The sequence below is a fragment of the Macrosteles quadrilineatus genome, unplaced genomic scaffold, assembly GCF_028750875.1.
Source record: "Macrosteles quadrilineatus isolate MER2022 unplaced genomic scaffold, UCM_ALF_1.0 Scaffold_1__1_contigs__length_201487025, whole genome shotgun sequence".
NCBI lineage: Eukaryota > Metazoa > Arthropoda > Insecta > Hemiptera > Cicadellidae > Macrosteles > Macrosteles quadrilineatus.
The window spans coordinates 143,893,205-143,905,565 of record NW_026542594.1 but is presented as its reverse complement, the minus strand read 5'-3'; the positions used below and the strand labels follow the sequence as shown (position 1 = coordinate 143,905,565).

The window sequence follows — 12,361 nt, the reverse complement described above, 5'->3', positions numbered from 1 at the left end:
GATGACCTGTGTAGCTTTGTTACTGACGAAGATCAGAGGTTTCATTAGTCAGGATCATTTATTTAAAGCCCAATGATCAGGAACAGCTGGGTCCAGTTTCGAACCATCAAAAAGCTACTGACTTTTCTCAGGATCGAACCGGCGACCTTTTGATTACTAGGCGAGCACTATAACCACTCAGCTACCCAGCCAGTTCAATAAACTATGTCTATAGACAAAACTAAACTTTCCATTTGGCATGTTAAATTTGTATCCAGGTTTTCATAAAAAATTAACGAAGTTTTATTTAGCATATTTAATGTGACACTAATTGTATCAATTGTGACACAATTGTATCAAAAGCCAATAGAGAATATAGATTTTTAACAGAAGCACATTCAGTGAGCGTCTCAATCAACTATGGTTTAACAAATTTCTGTATTTAGTACACTAGGATGGGATGTATACTTCAGAAATCTAAAGTCATCAATAATTATGGTGTTTTTAGACTTCACAAGTATTAGGTAAAAACAATTAAATGTACAAATTTACTCAAAAGCTTGTTCACATGATATAGTCTTTATGAAACTCAATTTCTAAAACAAAAAATCTGGAAATGTTTTTAAGGAATAAACAGTTCATAAAATGCATTTTTGTTGTACACCAGCTTCAAAATGAAAATACAGTACATTTGCTATTGATGTATAATGTTTTGATACCTATGTTTACATTTTTGCTACTGTCTCGTTGCCTCCAAGTGGTCAGCACTCCGCCTAGGAGTCCATGGACAAAGACAACGTCCAGCAGTGGGGCGTGTGAGCGATGTAGTGGATGCAAAGGTACGACGTTGCGGCCGTAGTGGCTCTGCGTGTGATTATCTCGGTCTAGGTTGATGAGGCATTGTCCGGCCAGCACACTCAGTGGCAGGTCTTTACTGTTGACCCATTCTGACAAAACTTTGATCCAACCTGTACACATCATTACATGAATGATTATCATTTATACATCATTGTTGGACTCAGTAAGGGGTTTTTTTAAATAAGTTTTAAAAGAAATTTAATACACATTTGATTCTTTAGAAAATTACTTTTCTAAAAGAATAATTAGTTTTTGCTAATTTCTATATAGGGAAGTAGATAATACCATAGGTGGCACGGTAAGACCTAGTCTCAGGATCGATATACTTTTCATTTTCATGACCCCAGAGGCCAAAAACACTATTTTTTCAAATTTCTATATGTGTATATGTATACATATATGAGTCCCTGATTGCGACAACTCGAGTAATTTTGGTCAGACAAGAGAACCCGCCGCATAGTATGAAAAATAACGCCGAGAAAAACGTTATGCGTACAGTCGAGTAATTCTAGTTACATCTTAGAGTTGTTTAAACACCTGTTAGAAACTAATTTTAAATATCTCTATTTGCGTCGTCAAGGCTCACCTACATCATTTCCGCTCTCTGTTTTAACTGATATTTTCTAATGAATGCTAAACGATCTGCTTCAATTGGAGTTAACATGTTGCAACAAAGTTTTTCCAGCATTGAGAATTGAAGAAAACTGTTACCTTACTGATAACCTGTGTTAATTAATTTAAGCAGGGTAATTTTACACTAATTCCCTCACTTATGTTTTGTCTAATATTGCCACTAAAACTTTCAATAGTAAATGAGTTTTTGAAACATCTTATTTTTGACTTGAAATGTCTGGAATGTGTTGGTGAATTCAGTCAAAAGACTTAGTATAAGTTTGTCAGCGGAACTGGCAACATAACCTAGAAGTAAACAATTCATTTGCGTTTTTTCTCAATTGAAGTAGAGCGAGTGATACAAAAGTTTACAATAAAACATAAGGTTCTCCAAGATTTGGCATAATCTTACTACTTGAACATATCATAGTCAAGGCATTAATATACTTTGTACTATATGTTTTAAAAATATCTCGATCCGGCATAATGGAACAGAACAGAGCTAGTAAGAGAAACTTCATTCGGATATTAGAACAGAACCGGTATGTTTCATAAACATAAACAAATTATGTCATCAGCCAAAAAGTAAACATTAAAAAAAATATTTAAATGCAACTGAAAGAGTAGACATGTACCAATTTTGTTGTCCAAGTTAAAGGGAGGGGGCTTTTTTATGTGAAGTAGAAAAATGTGTGGCAATGCAAAAAGGTAACTTTATCTCAGAATATACTATTTGAAATTATTATACAATTGCAAAAGTTATTTTTACAATAGACAAAGATTCATACCTTCATAAGTAAAAGGCAGGCTTGATCGATATAACTGAAACTATCACTTAAGTAAAGAGAAAATACAAAGAGCGTCCAATGGCAAACATTCCTGTTCATACAACCTGATTCGCAAATCCTAGGAAGAAATTCAGGATGAGTACAAATTCTTGTTAAAATTCTGCACACAATTTTAGTTGAATTTATATCTTCTTTAACGGTTTGATACACTGCCATAAGTAACGGGAGCCCACCAAGTTTCACAAAGTCTGTAATTAGGGAAAGAAGCAAAGCCAATAAAACAATAAGTAGGTTCATTTACAGTTCAATGCCATTGCTTTACTTTATTGTGTTAATTAGGTACATTTAAGTAAAACACTAAATAAATGGTTGTTGTCACTCCTTTAACACCAGATTTAATACATAATTTATCATTGAAACTGAATACAGACAGAACATTAAGTATTCTGCATTTATCCCAAAGCTTAGTCAATGTTTAGGATCTTTTGCTTTATTTAATATTAAATAAAACAAAACTGTAACTTATAAGACAGTCTAAATTGGTTTTATGTGCCATTTGTCTCTAAGAGTGGAAGAGTATGTATACTCTAATAGATACCTAACCTTTTTATTTTGTGACAAATTTTCACTAAAGGCATGGCTATTACTAAGTGGTAAGGTATGGTTCAATGAGTTTTTGTTATGGATCAGATTTAGAATTAAAATACTAAATACAGAGTGAGGCAAAACAGATTAAGCAGTTAGACAAAAATAGTACATGGGCTGTGTAGGTGATACGAGAACACCTTAGGTCTTGTTGTCATCGGTCATTCATACCATTTCAGTAGCCATCATGGTTATACCGGCCAAAATTGAGATTATGTAATGTAGGTGTATTTATAAAAAATGCAACACAAAGGAGACTTTTGCTGGTGGCTTTTTATTCCACGCAATGACACTGCTCTTAGTGGGTGCACAATAAAATCACTGGTGAAAAAGCTTCAAAAAGAGGTAGCACCCTTAAAACTGAGAAACAAGGAACAATAAATATCAGTGACGTTCCGCTATGATGAGGCATGCTACAGTATCGGGAATGTTAGATTGTAGTTGGGGAGTAATTACATAATTAGAACAATATTTTAACCTAAAACAAAATAATGTTGGCCTAAAAATTAAGAGAATCAGACTTTGAAAACGCAGAAACTTGTGTCACAAATGCTTATAAGGAGTTTAATTTGCGCAAATTTTGCAGCATATTGCGAACATCTTGCGGACTGCTTTACCAGAACTGCTGCCCTTACAAACTCAGCACTTTCTAGTGTTCTCACTGATAGTCGTCGTCTGTGTTTCTCAAATTTTAGAGTACTCCCGTTTTCTTCGAGCTATTTGAACAACGTATTGTGTACCGACGAGGAAAGTGTTGTTGTGCAGGGTAAAAATCTGCCAGCAAAAGTCTCTTTGGTTTATTGCAACCAATGATTTGTTGTTTTGTAAATAATGCACACACTATGTAACCTTGGTTCTGTCTGGTCTAAAGCATGATGGCTATTGAAATAGTATCAGTGATTAGTAATAGTGATCAGTAAAAATAGGCTCAGTGACAACAGGACAAAAAATGTCCACCTATTACCTACACAGTCAGGGTACTACGTGAGTCTAACTGCTTATTCCGTTTTTCTCAACACTGTATAATAACTTATAATTTAATTACCAACTTCACTGTTTACACTAGAGAGGTGGTGGTCCAAAGCTTGGATGCAAAGTGGCAGCAAGTTGTCTTGTGTTGTTAAGATTTGCCACGGCTCGGTTAACATTAACTCTGCATCCATCAGGTAATTTTCCTGCTTCTGTTAACACAGACATAGAGAGGTGTACTAATTATAACCATACTAATCGTCGTACTCTTAATCCTATCAGTGGCCTCTTTACCCTTATTTGATTTTACATGCCCAAATGTTTAGCCTCTAGCCTGATGAAAAAAAGAAAAAAAAGGTTTGGGTCAATATAGTACAATCCCGTAGTCAAAGTGCATATTAATAATTACTAATGGTACAGTAGAGTCCCGCAAACTCGGCTTTCGATAACCCGGCAGTCTGGAAAACTTGGCCATCACCTGGCTCAGATAATTAGTGATGTTTTGAGTCCGAGTTGAACATGGACTCAAGCCAGCTCAAGTCAAATCGTTCACAACTCTTACCAAGGATTTGTGGTACTATATCTGACGATTTAATACTGACTTTTAATATAAATATAAATAAAAAAGGCGGTTAAAAAGCTTTAAAATTGTATTGTACTTATTTTTAGCCCTAGTTCCTGATAACTCGGCATTTCACAAACTCGGCACGCTTCCAGTCCACATTACGCCGAGTTTGCAGGACTCTACTGTAGTGCTGAAACACCATCCCTTGTCATCATTTTTATGTCTCTGTAGTCTGACTATATGGACTGATGAGCCACTAGTGAACCAAATAACAAATATCTATATTACTCTTTCACACAACAAAAGGGGTTACAGATACTGTCAGATCTGAATTGCTACCGACTAACAGAGGAGTTCCCCAGGGCTCTGTCCTAGGGCCAGTTCTGTTTGGCCTGTTTATTAATGACTTCCCAGAACACCTTGAGGAGTACAGCAAGATGGTCATGTATGCAGACGACACTGTGCTGCTTACAGCAAACAGAAACATAGATCAACTAGAAGTAAACACCTATATAGCTTTCAATATGACACAGGACTACTGTATGAAAAATGACTTAGTACTCAATGAAAGTAAGACCAAGCAAATTACTTTTGGAAATAAAAAGTCTACAGTATCTGAAATGCCCAACCTGACAGCAGCTGAAGAAATCAAACATCTAGTCATTGAATAATGAATAGTCATTGAATAGTCATTTATTCAGTCTTTAAACAATACATTATTGTAATTGACATCGTCATTATTATTGTAAAGATATAAGATGCGATACTTGTATAATTAATAAAATTAGACATGAAAATTCCAAAATATAGGCTGCCCTTGGTTTATACACTGGTTTATGCACTAGGTGTCATAATTTATGAAAATTTATCCTGGGATCGTCATGTAGCTTGTCTTTGCCAAAAACTCGAGCCAGCTCGCTTTGCCATAAAACGAATCAAAGAGACTAGTACCCCTGAGGCAACGAGGACTGCATACCATACATTGTTTGAAAGCCATATACGCTATGGTATTACTGTCTGGGGTGGATCCACTATGGACAATCTTAACTGGGTCCTGGTTATGCAAAAAAGGGCTATCAGAATAATAGCAGGCATAAGTAAAGAACAAAGCTGTAGAGATGCCTTAAAAAACCTGAACATCCTGACAGTGACTTTTATCTACATCCTAGAAACTGTTTTTTACTGTGTAACCAAAAACCCGCCTAAACAAAGAGATATACATGAATACACCAGATATGCAGGAAACTACGTGCTGCCTGGCCACAGAACAGCAATGTTTGAAACGAAACCACTGTATGCAGGAGTGAAGATGCTTAACAAATTACCAGACCACTTGAAAATTGGAGGCCCGTTGCTGATGAAGAGGAAGCTACGGAGATGGCTGGTAGACAAAGCTTTCTACACCCTAAATGAGTTCTTTGCATGGCAAGACCACACACAACACTGAAGAAGCTTTTCCATTTCACTTTGTATCTGTGAAATTTGACGCTGTAACATTTCTTGATGAAATTGTAATAAAAGAAATTGTCTATTGTCTATTGTCTATTGATAAGTTTCCATAGTTTTTACTGTACTGGGACTTCTTTGCCACCCTGTATGATGTTTATTCAATTGACCTATAAGGGCTATTTTCGTTCAATGGATCTGTGAAACCATGAGCGTTAGTTACTTACAAATTTAAAGTTCATCCATTCTGATGAAGCATATTACATAAGAAGAAAATTAAACTTGACGATTTCATTTAGTAGTACTGTGCAGATCTTAATATAACAAGCTATAGAATACCTCCTCAAGTACAAAAACAAATCCTTCAAACTAAAATATTTTTAACTATAAGCTACATAGGCCTACTTCACCTCATATCCTGGAAAAGCCTTCGAAAGAAAAAACTTTACACACAAATGTCCATGTTGCTGGTTTAGCTTAAACAAGATGTCTCTCATTTCGTTTATCATTTCCTAAAAAAATATACAAGTCGGTTATTAAGATAAAATAATTATTTCAATAAAAAACCCGTAGACAAATATAAACCTTAGACAGCTTTTGGCCTGATCTGAGTTTCCATCCACATTTTTATTTGAAAACTCTGACTTATAGAATCAATAGTAACTTATTAAAATAAATTGTTTATAGAGTTCTATTATATTTTTATCATATAACTAAGAAGTACTCCCTAATAACTTATGTGGCTGTTTCTAAAATTAATTTCTTTAATATGTGGCCATGGGTTGTCATGATTCCAAAACACTCATTCGGTAAACTAACTAAAGTTGACCCCAGACCTGGGTTGAGGGCCAGATTTCCTTTTTAGATCTACCCACAGAACAATCTTTTCTATTAGTTTTCTTATCAATTAGGGTGCAAATAATATTTATTTATATTAAATAACAATAAAAAGTTCAATATCATGAAGGACTTTAACAAAAATTAGTTTTGTCATCAACAAATAGTTGATATTGGTCCATCGCTTACTTCGTTGTAAGCCTATATCGATGATTTATCCATTAGTAGAGTACCTATGTCATTCTTTATACATGATATAAAACACAAAAAAGTTTATAATAAACACACACCAACTCACTTGAAGAGTACTGGGGACTGGGTCAACTAAGGCATCAACAAGCATGTAGAAATTTATGTGTTAAAAAATGCTGCCAGTTGTTTGAAAAAAAAAACACCCATATGGAAACCACAGCAACATCTTATTTAGGGGTTATTCCATTAGACCTACAACTAACAACTAAGTCTATGAAATAAACCGTACATTTGTAACAAGCCATATAGTATGCATGTTGGCGACAACAATGGTTGACGTTAATCCAGTGAGTTCAGACTGCATGTCAGTCAACTATAGTTTAAGCAGGTCCGTGGCAAAAAGCATTCCGTCAACCATAGTTGACACTGATCGGTGGTGGTGAAGAAATTTTTTTAACATATCGTAGCGAAAATTTTTATTTACTTCAGAAAAAAACTCTTATAAAGAATTTTATTTTAACCACCAACATTCTTAGTAATCCCTCTATCTAAATGTAAAAGTTTAGAACTACTTTTCCCATTGACAATAAACCACAATGACAAGGGGGTCTGGTTTGTAGAGATTGTAGAAATTATAGAGAAACATGGGAAATAGGTCCTGAAAATTTTACAGATAACACATAATGAAATTGGCACTAGAGTTTTGCACGGTTGCTTTGTTTATTAGTAATCAGATATAACTCTATATTTAGTAAGTTCTCTTTTTGAGATAAATCAATAAGTATTTAATCTCTTCATCAACAGTTATAAATAAATCTTTAACAAACACTATTATTCTGACCTTCTTGTCTGTTATTTTATAAAGTGATGGCGGACTGAGGAAGTATCCTTGGTCGATGTTCGGACTCCTGGCCAATCCAACTGCAGAGTGGCAGTCACAGGATTGTGCAAGTTGTATCAGATCAGCCGGGGAAAGACTTCTCATGGAGGCTAGCATTCTCACAGCCATCAGCCTAACTTGGGAATCATCAGACTGAGCAACAGCTAGCAGGCGTTGGCTAATGTGATACTTGGTGCGACTCAACCATGCAGCTAGCCTATGACGTCCCAACTGTAGCTCCAGATGTCCATCTGACCCAAGCACTAAACCTAGACATAGATATACAGTATGACTCAGTAGCCAAGCAGACGTTGGCTGATGTGATACTTGGTGCGACTCAACCATGCAGCTAGCCTGTGACGTCCCAACTGTAGCTCCAGATATCCATCTGACCCAAGCACTAAACCTAGACATAGATACATTATGACTCAGTAGCCAAGCAGACGTTGGCTGATGTGATACTTGGTGCGACTCAACCATGCAGCTAGCCTGTGACGTCCCAACTGTAGCTCCAGATATCCATATGACCCAAGCACTAAACCTAGACATAGATACAGTATGACTCAGTAGCCAAGCAGACGTTGGCTGATGTGATACTTGGTGCGACTCAACCATGCAGCTAGCCTGTGACGTCCCAACTGTAGCTCCAGATATCCATCTGACCCAAGCACTAAACCTAGACATAGATACAGTATGACTCAGTAGCCAAGCAGACGTTGGCTGATGTGATACTTGGTGCGACTCAACCATGCAGCTAGCCTGTGACGTCCCAACTGTAGCTCCAGATATCCATCTGACCCAAGCACTAAACCTAGACATAGATACAGTATGACTCAGTAGCCAAGCAGACGTTGGCTGATGTGATACTTGGTGCGACTCAACCATGCAGCTAGCCTGTGACGTCCCAACTGTAGCTCCAGATATCCATCTGACCCAAGCACTAAACCTATAGACATAGATACAGTATGACTAAGTAACCAAGCAGATATGTCTACTTAAGTTCTTCAGACTAGTTCAATAGACATGCAGGATGAGCCCATGTCCAAAGGTAAGGCAAGGGTCATCTTATCACCAACGCTGTCACCCCCAGTGTTCTCCATGATGATGTGTGAGTGTTTCTATATGATTAAATAAGTATGGGCCTGTATTCTGTCCCCGAGAACCATTTGTTAACTGTGTACGTTTCCCAATGCGTTTGTGTCCGTGTTTATGTGAGTTTGATGACGTCCAAGCAACCGACTATAACAGCAATGTGATACTTCTCGACATGACCTACATGAACATGACACTGGGTTAACTCCATGGTTGTAGATTCAATACAACTATTTGGAGCTGTTACGAAAATAAAATGTATTTAAACCACTATAAATATTATAATTTTAATTGTCACATTCAAAGTGAAAGAAGGAAGGAGTTAGGAAAACCAACTTTAATTTGATCTCCCTTTTGTTACATTTTGTCAGCAGTGGCTCTATAAAGCAAAGCCAACTATCTTTAGACCTGCTATAACTTTTACCCAACACAGCCAAAATTTAAAAATGTATTATATTCATGAATATTAAAACAAGCAGATATATGAACTTTCGCAACATTGGCTTCCCTTGATTCTAAAATGATTAATTTTATAACATTATTTGATAAGCTCCCGGATAAAAGTTACAAAATAATTTGAAACCTATAATGAACACAGTTACACACCTGTATCTTGGATGATCATTTTATGTTAGTTAAATTGTTTTTTGAGAACTCACATAATTTAAATGAAAAATTGATTTAAGACAATAGAAATTGTGATCTTTATCTCACCAGGGATGATGTGTGGCAATTACTCAGGAGTAGCTGGTGCTGTTTTAAATATTTACAACTAAAACAGTGTGTCCACAGGGGTACCACATTTTGGTACTAAATTTCCCTGAAAAATGTACAAGATTCCCTACTGTAGGTACAAGATCTCACAAAAGATAGAGTAATGCTACTTTTTGGCTCTCTGTCTGTGTTATACAAGAGAATAACGTTTTTTTAGTGTGGCCTTGGAATAACCAAAGTTTTTTTGACGTTTTTATCCTTGTTGTGGTGGCACCTTGACACGCTCCCATAGAAATACAACCATTAAATTAATCAGGTCTCCTCTCACCTTTAATTTTGTAACATAAAACTTATAGTTCTAATTTTTTGATAGAGAGGAACGCCCTTTTGATAAATTTGACTTTAATCTCAGAAGTGAACACCTACTAGTTATATTCTGACTTTAAATGCAGAATTCTGATTTTTTTTCATAACACAAGTAGACTTCTCATCACATTGTAAATTTTGAAGCTCGTTTTTCGTGTCTAGTTCATGTCCGGTGACACTGACCGCTAGTATCGTCGAAATTCCGTTTCTATTATTTTATTTTAGGGTTGATTTCATTATTTGCGCTATACTGTGTGACTATATAACTAGGAGACCAGACAAGCTATTGTTTATGATAAGATCGTTTTTTTTTTAATTGTTAAACGAAGTTTTAAAAGAAACTAACTGGAATGACAAGAAAAAATTATAAACAAAACATCACCTCTATACAGTTCACCGGGCAGAAATAACAATAAAATTGGCTTCAGCTGTTCCATAAGAATGAAAAATCCACTAAGGATGGTAGTACATTATTGCTCATTCATTTATTTTATTTAAGCCGGTAATTAATTTATGTTTATAAAATTACATAGTATGGTCTTTACAATTCAACCAAGAGATGAAAATCCGGAGTTACCAACTGTTATTTATAAACTTTAAAATCCCCCAAACTGCATGTATTTTTCAATTTTTATAAAAACAGATTTTGAGGGAAAATGTACAAGATTCAGTGAACAATGTACTAGGGTACAAGAAAATATCAAAATGTACTAGATCTTGTACAATTGTACAAGCTGTGGACACACTGAACTAAAATAAAAATAAAACCAAGAATAAGGGTGCTTAGGGGTCTTAGCCTAACTGTTTGTCCATCTTTGACATTCAGTTTCCAAATTGGAATATATAGTAGGCTACCTTATTTTTTAAGCTTCAAAAAATTGTCAGACGACATAAAAATATGAACTGATGTATGATTAGTTCTATCTATAGGCCTACTATACTACTGTATGCTATTCACGTATTCAAAAATTAAAATATTAATACAACACTATAGGTAGTTAATACCTTTGGTTATATTTTCACTAATTGTGATATACTTAGCTCCATGGTGTATCATTTCACTTCTACCTATGGTTTTCAGATTATTATATGTGGCGTTGACTTCGAATAGTAACCATCCTAGGCTGAAAAAGGGAAATTAAAGTTCCTATTTGTGAGAAAATTACATGACAATTAATTTAAAAATAACTGTCCAATACAGTACCTACCTATTATTTTGTCTGTGAAAAATAAAATACTATCATTGTTGATGTCTCAAGTGCTTTCCTTCCCATTTCTATCAAATGCACGCCAAATACATAAATTAGAGGAAGAACAAAAATAGTATGGATGGGGTCTGTGCATTTACTTGAGTTAAACATTAAATCATAGAATACTAGGTGAAAGGTGAAACCCAGCTTCACACAGGTCGGCTAGTCTGGTCATAGTATAATAAACAAATCTTTTCTCCATAAGAATAACATGGAAAGGGAACTTCAAAGGCCTCTGGGGCAGAGCTCCAAGGGAATTGACTCAGTTTCTCTGTTGATGACTCTACAGACCAAGGCCTTTCTTAGACACCTCTACCAATAAGCTCAGCTGTTCTATCAAATAGTGGAAATAAAACAAACAATTTCTTCCCTCCATAAGATTAACATGGGAAGGGAAATTTAAACTTTTAGTTTTCCATCTCTTACTTGTATATTATCGATTTGATCGAATTTGCACAAACATTGAACATTCATAAATATTTATCCTACAAAGACATGGACATGTAATTCCAATGTTTGAATAAACAAAAAAAGAGTTTCCAATAAAATAAATATATGGATTCTAGCTAGGTACCACATATATAATTATCCATTGTAGAAATATAGAAGGTATAGAAATACTGGTATTAAATTCATTTTGGTCTATTTCAAAGAGCTTAGAACTCGCAATATCACTAGTAATATCTAATATAGTATACATTTTGATATTTAGTAATCTCTGACACCTACTGCCGTTGTAAGCAGTAGATGTAGCCTGTAGCCTAAATTGAATCCCACGAATCATGAAATGAAATACAGGATGCAAAATGTACACAAAATACACATTATTTGTTTAAATTCAGTAACAGAAATGTTAATAAATCACTGAATGCAATATTAATTAGAGACTATTATGGATCTTACTTTCCTTGCCAAGAACAAGATATAACTTTTGTGCCTCACTTGTTGAACTACCTTATTGATTGAAATATACATTGAATGTAGTATCGTAACTTAGGCCTACCTAGTGACAACTATTGTGGTCCCAAGAGGTTTTACATATCCTGCAAGTAACAGTTTTCCACCACGCATCACACTGTAATTTAGGTTTTGATAACACTAAAACAATGGCAAATTTCTTACTAAATACAAGTTTGAGTGTAATCAGAGACAATTAAAAATACTTGAA

General features: G+C 35.2%; 1 protein-coding gene across 2 annotated transcripts in view; it reads right to left on the bottom strand.

Moving 5' to 3' along the window:
• The window catches only part of LOC128986160 (protein SERAC1), a 24,006-nt gene extending 11,645 nt beyond the window's left edge, over nt 1-12,361 (bottom strand). The window contains exons 1-7 of one of the 2 annotated variants that reach the window (XM_054406344.1): nt 12,197-12,361; nt 10,949-11,067; nt 7,733-8,040; nt 6,273-6,374; nt 3,928-4,063; nt 2,342-2,485; nt 699-947 (exon numbers count right to left, since the gene is read on the bottom strand). In XM_054406344.1, the coding sequence (XP_054262319.1) occupies nt 699-947; nt 2,342-2,485; nt 3,928-4,063; nt 6,273-6,374; nt 7,733-8,040; nt 10,949-11,067; nt 12,197-12,264 (1,126 nt within the window). In that variant the 5' untranslated portion in view covers nt 12,265-12,361. The remainder of the gene's footprint in view (nt 1-698; nt 948-2,341; nt 2,486-3,927; nt 4,064-6,272; nt 6,375-7,732; nt 8,041-10,948; nt 11,068-12,196) is intronic. The other variant, XM_054406352.1, reaches the window with a different exon arrangement.